This window comes from Myxine glutinosa, chromosome 3 (genome assembly GCF_964187855.1).
Source record: "Myxine glutinosa chromosome 3, kmMyxGlut1.1, whole genome shotgun sequence".
NCBI lineage: Eukaryota > Metazoa > Chordata > Myxini > Myxiniformes > Myxinidae > Myxine > Myxine glutinosa.
In genome coordinates, this window is record NC_136263.1 from 158,279,002 (window position 1) to 158,291,629 (window position 12,628).

Below are 12,628 nucleotides of genomic sequence, written 5' to 3' on the forward strand. Positions count from 1 at the left end.
GGGCAAAAAATATAATGGTTTTGGATTGGGGACGATCGGAGATGGTGGTGAACAACTGTCTTGAAGACCTGGAGGGAATAATGAGAGTGAAGAGAATGTGGAAGTTGATTCTACCTGGGGAAAAAAGAGGAACAAATGAGTGGAGAGGCGAGCAGTGATCCTGTATTTCAGTAGTTTTTTTTTCAAAAGAGGATTGATGGTGGACCTTGTGAGCCCTGAAGAAACCTGGGAGATGGGGGGAGGACAACCCAAAGAAAGAGCAGAGGGGGAAAGACCAGAAAGGAGATAATAGAAGACAGAGAGACCACCAACCTGTGTGCGATGGCGAAGTGATAGGCTCATCGACTCAGCTTCAACATGGGAGATTCCAATGCAAAGTCAAGCTGAGCAAGCTTTGAGGTAGCGGAACCAGCCCATAGTAGAGAGCAGTACTCCATCAAGCTGCGGATGAAGGTCTTGTCGGTGAAGAGACATTCAGGAGTGCCAAGGAAGGACCTTGTACGATGAAGGATGCCCAGTCGGCGGCTGGCTTTAGAGGCCATCTTTGAAATGTGATTTGCCCAAGGAAGATCATGGCTGATTGCTAGACCCAGGAGTTTGCTCACAATTAGGTTGTGATTTTGTTGGACATTGACTATTATTTTAGTGGGTGATTTGCATAGCTAGGCATCATTCTTCTTCTTCCTCTTTATCTTTTGGCTTCTCCCATTTTTATTTGGTGTTGCCACAATGCTGGTGGATTACCCTTCTCCATCTCCTGTCAATTTCCCATTCTTTCCCCAATCAAACTACTTCTAAATCTCTCACCACCACATCCTTCCTTCTGGTTTTTGGCCTTCCTCATTTCCTTCTTCCTTGCAGTCCCATCTCCATCACTCGCCTCAACATATACTCTCTCTTTACTCATCAGATGACCAAGCCAATTTAATCTCTTCTTGGCTACTTTCTTCAATGCTTCCACAATCCTCACCGACCCCCTCATGTAGTGGTTCCAAATCTTGTCCTTTCTTGTCACTCCACACATCAGATCTCAGCATTCGCATCTCATTTGCATCCACTTTCTGTTCTCTTTGATGTCACCCAAGTTTCTGCACTATATAACAATACTGGTCTCACAACTATCTTGTAAGTTCTTCCTTTGAGTTTCAGCCACACTTTTCTATCACACAACACTCCACTGCACTTCCTCCAATTATGCCAACCATAACGAATCAGTTGCTTAATTTCCATATTCTGCTGCCACTGCATCCAGATAGTTGAAGCTACTCAATTTCTCCAGACCTCCACCAAAATCTTTACACTTTCAGCCAGATCCTCTTCCCAAGGCTCAAACTGACATTCCAAATGTTGAGTCTTTTGTCTAATGATCTTCTGCTGATCTATCTTCCAGTGCTTTTCTCATTTGTACAGAAATTATCATAATCCCCACTACACAGCTCAATGTAATCTGCAAACACCATTGACAATGGTGACCATTGACCATTGACTCCATTGACCATTGACTCCATTGACAATGGTACAGGCAGAGTGAGGATCACGAACAGCATTGCACAGACCCTTTTATACCCTCACCCCTGAATTTATATCATCTCTGAATGTTCTTTGCTCACGGCCCAGCACCAACTAATGAGATGGCATGTCACCATGTCTGTGGTGATGTCGCACTGATGCGGGAGTCAAAATATTGTCTGTCAAATCTGCTTTTTCAGGATCGTCAATTTATCGTTGCATTCATGTACATTGAGCTCTGTGTTTGATAGCCTGAACCCGATCGTTCTGAAGGGTACAGGTTAAAACATGCTGCAGGTTGCAGGTCATGGCCGCCCGATAATGCAGGATCCCAAACTCGATGGTAATGCATTGAGAGGCAGATCCATTAGCGGGTGTAAAATGCCGGGGCAGCTGCACTGCCATGGACATGCATGGATGGTGGCCCTTGCATATACTTCCGGTTGCTTTCCCGGGGCCATCAGGGTGCCTTTGCTATGGCTAGGGATTCATTTGGACTCTTGATGTCTCTCATTGTGGCCTTGTGCATGATATGTACATTGGTAAACTAATGATCCTGTCATTTTTTCCTCTTCTTTTTTTCCTCTATTTATTACTATTACAATATAAATATTTTTTTTTCATATACTAGATCCAGGCTCGTGTAAGAGCAAACATTAATCACAAAAAAAACAAACGGACACACAAAAAACATGTAATAAAGGGAACGGGAGACAAGATGGAGAGAGAGAGAGGGAAGCACACAAGTACAACAGTAGAGAACAGGGATATCGGGAGATCTGTGCGAGGCAGAGGGCTTGGGGGGAGGACGCATGGGAAGGTGGGGGGGGGGGGGGGGGAGGTGGGAGAGGTAAAAAAAACACATGGACACTGCTCGGACTTCCAGGAAAGAAGTCGGTATTTCAAAAATGTGGATCAGGGGGGGAATTAACAGGGGTAGAAAAGATCAAGGTTTTGGATGGAGGAAGATAAGAGATGATGGTGAACAGCTGTTTTAAAGACCTGGAGTGAGGAGTGGGATTGAAGAGAGTGAGGGAGTTTGTTCCAGAGGAGGGAGAAAAGAGGAATGAAAGAGTGAAGTGAGCAGAGAGTCTTGATTTTGGCAGTTTAACCTAAAGAGGGTTGCTGGCAGATCTTGTGCGACCCATAGGAATATTTGGTGGACAGAGCACAGACAGAGCTGGGGGGCAAGGCCAGAGAGGAGTCGGTAGAAGACAGAAAGTCCACCAACCTGCCTGCGGTGAATGAATGAAAGGCCCTCAGAATTAGCTTCATCACGGGAGATTCCAATGATTCTGAAAGCTTTGGTTTCAACAGCGGGAAGCCGAGCTGGATGTGAGGCAGGAGCACCGGCCCAGAGGCAGTAGAGATGGGAGACCAGTCCAGATGATTGATGGCTGCTTGAAGACCGTGCTTGTCGGCCTGAGTGAAATGCCAGACTCGTTGACGCTGAGGAGGCTCTCCGAGTATGGCCAGAGAGATGTCCACTTTAACAAGCATTTGGTCAGATGAACCGATTGGAGCAGAAGAAGAGCAGCAGACATTTGCAGGGAAGTTTGTCATAACCAAATCTAGAAGAGAAGATGCTCCGTTGACTGAGATCCGGGTTGGGAAATTGACAGATTGGGTCAGTCCCAGTTGGTTGCAGATGTCCTTTACTGAGGTGCCATGGCTGGTGTGGGAGGTACCCACACCCAGCCAGCTGGCATGGTGACAGTTGAAATCACCACATATGAGGAAGGGAGAGTTGTGATGAGTAGATAGAAGTTGGTCCATGTTATCAGACAGCGTGATGTAGATGGAATCATCACTTTTTGGTGGATGGTACAACACAAATATGAACAAAAGGTGGGAGCGAAGGGGAAGCCGTAGCCAGAGGTACTCCTGGGGGTGAGGTGGAGAGAGGGCAGTGTCGGGAGAGTGAGGAAGGGAGTTTTTGATAAAGATAGCAACCCCACCTCTAGGACGAGGCTCGGGTCTATCATACCGGAGGAGCGAGTAACCAGGGAGAGATATTAAGGAATCAGAGACATCTTGAAGGAAGAAAGTTTCTGTTAAGCAGATTAAGTCTGGTTTGTCAGAAGCAACCTGTATGGAGAGATCAGTCAGGTTTGACCGAAGGCACCGGATGTTTGAGGTCCACAACGTAAGGAAGAGGAAGGGGGGGGGGGGCATCGGATATAGGGCAGGAGGGGTAGAGTCTGATGAGGGAGAGGAGGAGGAGGTAGGGAGAGATGTTGATTGTGTGTCAGAGAATTCAAAAGAGCAAGGAGAAAGGGAAGGATGAGGACAAAAGGTTTGATGGTGATTGGATGAGGTACTGATGAGGTGAGGTGTTGTTTGAGGGGGGCAGGGCGAGGAAGACGGTTGGAGGAGATGGAGGTAAGAGTTGTAAGGGAGAGGAAGTGAGGAGGAGGACGCTTTGAGGAGGAGGGGTGAGAGGGGAGAATTGGAGAAAAATGGAAGGTGGGGAGATTTGAAGGGGAGGAGAGAAGGGGGTAGTTTTGAAGGGGAGGGTTGAGGGGGGGAGATTGGAAGAGGAAGGGTTAGGGGGGGAGATTTGAAAGGGAGGGGTGATGGGAGTGTTTAGGAGGGGAGGGGTGAGTTTGCATTTTAGAAAGTGTTGGACGATTAATGGAAAACGAACATTTATTGCTATGACAAAGCAATCTCAAGAAACTCGTTCTCAACCTGCATTCCGAGTCCCGCCACCAAGGATACTTAAGTCTGCACCGTTAAGTATCTGCTAAAGTAATATCAGGGGGGTTCGTTGCAATTTCTCTGCCATCCAATCTTTCTTGAAACTAAATTCTCCGGATTTGCTTGCCCTTTGTGAAACTCGTCTCCACACAGGCGTTAACTGCATCCTTTGCAGTGCCCGGCTACATCTTCCACAGGCTTGATTGCCCACCCTCACATGGTTTGTGTATTTATGCAAAGGCTTCTTTACCACTTGGCCATGAGGTCTCCCTTGAGGATAGGACACAAGAGCTTATGTGCTTTCGCTTGGCACTTTTGTATTCCAAGTGGCTACCTATATTTTTTGTATCGTTGTCCATCATCTCCCAATTGTGCTATTTTCGATGCCATCACTGATAGTATTGATATGGCGCTGTTTCGACACCCAACTGCTGATATCATGGTCTTTGGAAACTTTAATGTTCATCACAAAGAGTGATGAATCCACTCTCACAGCACAGATGTTCCAGGTGTCAGTGCATTTAACTTTGCCTTGTCGCATGGTCTTACTCAGATCATCTCAGCTCTGACTCGAATACCTGATCGAGCTACTGATAATAGACATCTTCTTGGTCTGTTTTTTGTGTTCAAATCTTGGGGATTGTACTGAAAAAAAATTCCACCCACTAGGAAACTCTGATAATGTCAACATTGAAGTGCAGGTTTCTTATTCTTCACCATCAACTGTTCATCCTGTTCATCGAACTGTTTTCCAATATACAGTAGCAAGGCTGATTGCGATGCCTTGTGTTCTTTTCTTGCCGATGTTCACTAGAACCAAATTCTTTGTCGCAACCCATCTGAAGCTGCCAAGGAAGTTACTGAGTGTATTACTGAGTTGGTATGGACCTCTTTATCCCTTCTCGGACCAACCAAGTTAAACTACACTCTCAGCCATGGTTCACTCCGGCTTGGTCTGCTGCTATCGCCATCGCAATCACTTTTTCCCAACAGTATCATCATGTTGGCTCGAGGGAAGGGCATCATTTGTTTCGCCTTGCGAGCAACCGCTGTAAACGGGTTTTAGAGAATGCGAAGCGACAATATGCAGAATCTGTTTGTGATCTGTCTATCTCTAAGAAGTGGCTGGATTCCAGAGATTTCTAGAGAATTGCTAACAGCATTCTCAACCGTAATAGATCATCGATTCCTGTCCTCTTCAATGGCCCTGAAGTGCTTACTTCTGCTATTGATAAAGTTAACCTCTACGTTCAGTATTTTGCTGCAAACTCTACACTTGAAGACCACGGACATCCATTGCATAATTGTCCTTCCCGTCCTGACACCAGGCTTTCCACTATCATCGTCACACCTTGGAAGGATGTCAAGATTATTCAAGGGCTTGATATCTCAAAATCTACTGGACCAGATAGAATCCTTGTAATTGTTTTGAAGATGTGTTCCTCTGAACTGTCTTCTGTTCTCTCAAAACTGTATTGCTTGTGTCTGTCAAAGTCTGTGTTTCCACTTAGCTGGAAGCAGGCTTCTGTATTCCCTGTCTTTCAAGGTTCTGGTGAGAAATCTGATCCTGCTAACTATAATATTGGCCAATTAGCCTTCTGCCCGTTATAAGCAAAGTGTTTGAATCTTTGATCAAAGAACAACTCATGACTCATTTGGAAACACACAACCTCCTAGCTGATGTCCAGTATGGCTTTCGACAGTCAAGGTCTTCTGGTGATGTTCTATCCCTAATCACTGAACATGTGAATGGGGCTTTGGATCATCGTGGTGAAGCCAGGGTTGTTGCACTCGACATCTCAAAGGCTTTTGACAAAGTGTGGCACAAGGGCCTCATCCATAAACTAATATCATACAGTATTTCTGGAAGATTGCTTGATATAATCTCTGATTTTTTTTTTTAAATCGCCAAATCTTTGTGGTACATGAAGGACAGTCACCCCCCGTCCATAATACTAATGATGGTATTCCTCAGGGGTCTGTGTTGGGTCCAATATTGTTCTTGTTGTACATCAATGATCTTCCCGGTTGGATTCTTTCTCAGTTGTGCATTTACGCAGATGACTCAACACTGTATACTACCTACCCAGGTACCTTGTCTCGTCCTACCCGTCACCATGCCAGTACCACTCTCAATCAGGATCTTGAGAGTGTGATAAACTGGGGAAAATACTGGCTTGTTACTTTCAACCAAAACAAGACCCACTTGTTGTTTATATCTAGTTCAAGATCACCTTGTTTTCCAATCGTCTATGAATTCTTCACCTCTGCAGGAACTTCCTGTTATCCATCTGCTTGGAATGGATATCAGCTCAAACATCAGCGGGGAAACGTACATCTCTGGTATCACTAAAAGAGCCTACCAGCGCCTTGGCTGCTTATTTCATGCTCGACGATACCTTTCTCAAGCTGCTATTTTCCATCTATACAAGGCCACTATACGACCTGTTATGGAGTATTATTGCCATATTTGGGCTGGTGCCCCAGCCTGTCACCTATCTCTTCTTGACAGAATCCTGCGACGTGCTCTCCATTCTGGTGTGACAGGAGTTGGCATCATCCCTGGAACCTCTCTCAGTCCGCCGCTCTGTTGCTTCCTTGAGCGTTTTCTATTTATGTATATTATCATGGAATGTGCTCTGAGGATATTGTACATGTTCCAACTATGCATATTTTCAGTCGCTCTACACATTTTGCAGTGTTTTCCCATTCATACACTGTGTCTGTCCCAGGATGTAAGACTACGAGGTATTCTTCTTGTTTTTTTTCCCTGTACTGCATCACTCTGGAAAAGTTTACCTGCATCTTGCTTTCCCCTCTACCCGAACCGACCTCAATTCAAGAGAAATGTCAATAGATTCCTCCTTTCTGTCTATCATCTATACTTTTCTTTCCTTTGCATAGCCCCCACCTCCAGTGGCCTTATTGGCTTTGTGGCGGGCAAAATCTCACAACAAAAAAAAATACCAATGTCAATAATACCGCCCCTCGCAACATACCTATGAGCAGCACAATTTCACTCAAATGGGTCCCTAATTACAAAAAAAAGTTTGAAACTACGCAAGCACATGGACATGTTAACTTAACATGCCACCTAATTTGTACCCCCTCCAATGTGATAGTATAAAAAATAACCACCCTTCGATTACCTGCAGTCATTCATATATTTTTTACTCGTTCATTAATTTATTTATGTGCACCAATGTTTTTGTTTTGGGAAGTGACTTCCACATATTCCATATGCATGAATGGAAGAGAGATTTTGGATGTTGAAAAAGGGCCATCAATTTTCATGTGAGCATGTGTGGTGATTCTGGGCCATGTTATGGATCTGAACCCCCAGCTTAGGAAGGTGTGGATTGAATCGTTATCACTAATTAATACCACACTGCCAAAGCATTCTTTGCCATTATTAAAGCTTGAAAATCGTAAACTTGCTCACTGCGTCCCGGCTCAATCTTCTCGCTCTACTTTGCCTAACGCTTTCAACAGCCCTTCTTTTCAACGTGGTTGCAATATCTGTATCCGTTTGACACATTTGTGGATCCACAAAAGAAACATGGTCTGCAGAGAATTCCTGGAGCATTAACCTGTCATTTTCTGCTCTCATTGTGCCTCTCCACATACCCCACAACCCCCACCATGCACCCAACCCCACACTCCACTAACTGCTTATCTCTTCCTCCCCCCTCCCTAACATTGTGGTACATCAATACTCAAGGTCTCTGCTGAAACATACTGAACTTTCCATTCAATTTATTTCCTCAAATCCATACAGTGCATACCTAACAGTAACATTCCTATCAAAAGATGTCTCCGATTCCTCTCTGTCTCTTGTCCTATCTAGTCTCTCTTAAATTTTGACAGTTCTCTCCATAATTCCAGAAGTGCTGTTGCTTCTATGCAATTCCAGAGGTGCTACTCACAAACCCCTCGTTGCCCTTTGGAATGACTCTGCATACTTCTCTGCAACCACTGAATGTGTGTAAGTGCGGCATACCGTCCATCGGACGATGACAACTTTCTCTACGTACCTCGATTTCCTCAAACATGGATCAATAAATCACCATTTATCCCAACTCTGTCATGTCAGTTGGTTACCTAACAGTTATGCAACAACTAGTCTTGGTATTGCAGTCGAGGCCTTCTGCGACTCTGTGGGTCTAACTGGATCTGTAAATTTCACAACCAAGATTTCTGCAATTGGTACATCCTATCTCCTCTCACTGGTAATGTTTAACTTTGCATTCAATCGCTCCTGTTTTTACTTTGCCCCTCATGGCTCCTCTGCCAATGTTATTGCCAAAGTCCATATCTCTCACTCATGTAAAAGATAAACCTCAAATATACAGATTATGGCTATTCGCACAAGAAAACATCATCTGGAAAATCTCATGGCTGAACCTATCAAACCTTCCTCAAGGTAATGGTGGCACTTTGTGAAGTTCATCTCTGGTGTATGTTCCCCAACCATGCATCACTAACCGCAAACAGCATCTTTTCAGACTTCACCCGAGATAAAGCTAAATGTCTTAATTCTGTGTTTGCCTCAAAATGTTTTGTACCCAACCCATCCTTCTCTGTTACCATCTTACCCCGGCCTTGTAGCAGCCACTGTTAACTCGACTTTATCTTATTCTCACCTGAGTAGGCAGTAAAAGTTATTTGCAGCATCCTGTCATTCCCACAGTCTCACAGTATTACTCTGTTCGTCCAGAAGGATCGTCCAATGAACTTGACCTCCATTATATAATTTGGAATGCCTTCCTCCAAAAAATATTTCAGCCGTAAGATGTAATAAAATATAGTCCTGAGTGGGCTGACGGTCATCTCTTGAGATTGTAGTTCAGACCAATCTTTATATGGGAGGGGGGGGGGGCTTTCTGATCCCCTGGGAGGCCTCCTGATATGAAATCTAAAAATCCAAGACCAGGCAATCCTGCGGACCATCAAGTATAGGGGCTCTATGGGGTTTTAGAGCAATCGGTTGGTAAATAAGGGAAGAGTAGGGATATCTGAAGTTTTGGGGTTAAACCCCCACACCCTGGGATCCGCCATGATCGGAAATCGAAAAATCTAAGCCTGAGTGATTGTATGGGCTACTGGCTTGTATTCATGTTTCAAGTTTCAGAACATATATAAGAGAGGAGTAGAGAAAATATCAAAAAGTTAACAGATGGATGGGTGGACATTACAACACATTTTACAAGGTCATCTCTTCGAGATCCAGATGACCTGAAACACTTAATAATGCAGCAAACTTTTAAAAGCACATATTTAATAGAAATTCGATATTATGGGAAAATATGAATAATAATACTCAAAATAAGACTTTTTCAGACATCTTGACTTACTTTTGATGAAGTAAACATTGAAAAATGGTGAAATCTGCATTGTAGAGTAGCAAGAGTGATCAACACAATGGACTGAACCAAAACAAGCCAAGCTTGAGCAGCACGAAAGGCACGGGAAACAAGTAGCATATGAAACGCACGAACAAACGACATATCATGCCTAATCTTGGTTCAATTCCAGATCAAAAAGTATCATTCTCATGCTTCAGAGTGAAGGGATACAGCAATCAGTGAGTGTCCCATCCATCGGAGTGGATGTTAACCTGTAGACCTGCCAGTGGCTGGTCACTCCGTCTCTTTCATTGAAAAGTGAGTGAGTTATGATTAGCATCCTGGCCAAGTTTCAAAGTCTTGCCCTTACTACTGCTGCAAAGGCAATGGCAAACCACCTAGTGCAACTCTTTACACTTATCTTTAGGAAGATGACAAAAAATTTCGAAATCATCATTCTTTTGTACTGATAATGAGATGTGTTGTCTTGTGTATAAATTATATTATGTGTATATAAGCTGAAAAGGTAAGCATTATTTCAATGAGTATCCAAGCACCGAAGATTGTACCATGGACTAAGATACAAGAAGCTCATATTTACCATCGCCAGAGGAGAGGGCATTGCATTTGGGTCCATTTGTTTGTTTGTCTGTTTGTCTGTTTGTCCGCACAGAACGTGAGTATGCTTTGTTCTGCAAACATTTGTCCGATTGCCAAGAGATGTTCACCATAGGAGCGCCTCCTCCCGTATAATTTTGTTAATGATAATTATGATGTCATAGGTCACGTGGTACTGGCGCCATCTTGGAAAAAAAACTGTATACCTCCAAACCCGGCTCCATGGAGAAAATTTGAAACATGGCTCATTGTCAAGTACTCCCCATGGGGAACAACACATATTCATGATGATGTCATCAGTGCTTTTATTATGACGTCATAATTAGAAGTAGAACGCTTGATCCGATCAGTTTGCAATTTATTGAGCATGATCCACACAAAAATTGTGAAAGAATTAAATTGATGACGTCATTGGTCCCGTGGTTCGGCAGCCATATTGGATTCAACATAAATTTACATTGTCAATAAACCACACAAATACAGCAACTAATAAACACCCCACAAAATACGCCACACAAACACATCCTGGCGAGGGTCTGCAATCTCTGATTGCTCTTTCTTGTTTCCAGTGAAAAACTGGTGACAGTTATGCAATGTTTTCAAATGCTAAATTCACATTCAAATTCGTAGCCATTTTGCTGTTTAGTCCATCTTCCATATTTTATATCTATTTTACATTGTATATCTTTTTATTTTGTTTTCTTATTCCCTTTGTGTTTTATGTTTTTATCTTTTTATGATGGTTAACTTACGGTGTCACCAAAGAATAATTTCCCTTAATATGGGACAATAAAGATTTATTATTATTGTTTCTGCCTGTATAGAGGGGACTTCTTGTAATTCCCTCCCATTCCCACATGATTGATTTTCATAGGTCTATAGTAAAATATGCATAAAATATAATTTCATTTAAATCTTATCTTTTAGCGTTGTTGGCCAAAGGAGTCTTTTACAATAATGTGTAATACTTTGACCTTTTCATTTTGTTTCAGGCCTTGGTGATCGCAGCATTACTTGTGATCATATTGGGTCTTGCCATTGGTCTGGGGCTCCAAGCGAAAAACCAACCGAGCAAGTGTAAGAATCGCCCGTATTATCGAAGCAATGGATCTATAGTAGTGTTTGCATTCGATTTGCTATAAGTCAGTGTTTGCTCCAAATATTACTTAGTCATGGTCAAAAAGGAAATGTGCAACCCATTTTTTTTTTTTCATTCCTTAATCACATCACTCAGAGGATAACAAGTGCAGATTCAGGTCACAATCTATAACTAATGGGGAAGTGCAAAAACAAAGAAAGAAAATAAGGGTTTCCAACCGCCACTCCTAAAAAAACTTGCCATCGCGGCCATAAATAAACCACCTTTAGAGGCCATTTTTCCCCGCAAAGCGGGGGTTGGCCTTTTTCGGGAACCGTGGTTGTTGTTGTTTTTCGGTCCCCTATTTGAAGCAATGTTTTACGGCCGGATGCCCTTCCTGACGCCAACCCTTTTTGCCGCCTTTAACGACAAACAGGGAATTACCAGTGAACTGGTACTCAATTAGCCGACCTCGGAAGGTATGACAGGCTGAGTCAACCCCCCTGGTCGTTAACTCAGCGATCGACCGGGATTCGAACCCAGGATCCTTGGATCCTAAGCCGGCACCCTAGCCGCTAGCCCAACACCAGGGATCATATTAATCAACCAGGGATCAACCATCGCGGCCATATTACTTTAATATAAACCCAATCACAACCCTAATTGGTGGTGTGGTGTGTGATTCCTTGGTCACATCAGAAATATCCACAAGACTTGGGACATTAGTCCTGGCTGCCATAGTGACCTCAGTACAAGTGGGTTGTTGTCTTCCCTTGTTACCCTCGCCAGAGGAGAGGGTATTGCATTTGAGTCCTTTTTTTGTCTGTTTGTCCACACAGAATAAATATGATTTTCTCTGCAACCGTTGGTCCGATTGACAGGAAATTTTCACCATAGGTGCAACTCCACCTGTATAAATTTTTAATGATAATTATGACGTCATAGGTCACGTGGTTCGGCCGCCATCTTGGAAAACCCGAAAAAATTGCACCTCTATAACTCCGAAAGCGCGGAATAGGAAAAATTGAGACATGGCTCATTGTAAAGAACTCTCCATGGGGAATAAAATATGTTAATGATGACGTCATCGGTACCTCCATTATGACGTCATAATTCGACAAGTACAAAACTTCATCCGATCACGATGAAATTTCTTGAGCATAATCTAGGAATAAATTAGTTTAGAAAAAAGATAATGATGACGCCATCGGTCACGTGGTTCGGCCGCCATATTTGTTTTCACACAAAAGCCTTAAAAACTACTGAAAATACATCCTGGCGAGGGTTTGCAATTTCTGATTGCTCTTTTTCTTGTTGTTATTGCAATTACGCACACTGCGTCAGTGTGTGTAATGGGACATGCACAAACAATATAAAA

The 12,628-nt window shown here is 43.3% G+C and overlaps 1 protein-coding gene across 2 annotated transcripts in view; it reads left to right on the forward strand.

Annotated features, from left to right (window-relative positions):
- The window catches only part of LOC137423099 (venom phosphodiesterase CdcPDE), a 134,212-nt gene that overhangs the window by 16,252 nt on the left and 105,332 nt on the right, over positions 1-12,628 (forward strand). For both annotated transcript variants that reach the window (XM_068109908.2, XM_068109909.2), the window contains exon 2: positions 11,165-11,249. In XM_068109908.2, coding sequence (XP_067966009.1) covers positions 11,165-11,249 — 85 coding nt within the window. The remainder of the gene's footprint in view (positions 1-11,164; positions 11,250-12,628) is intronic.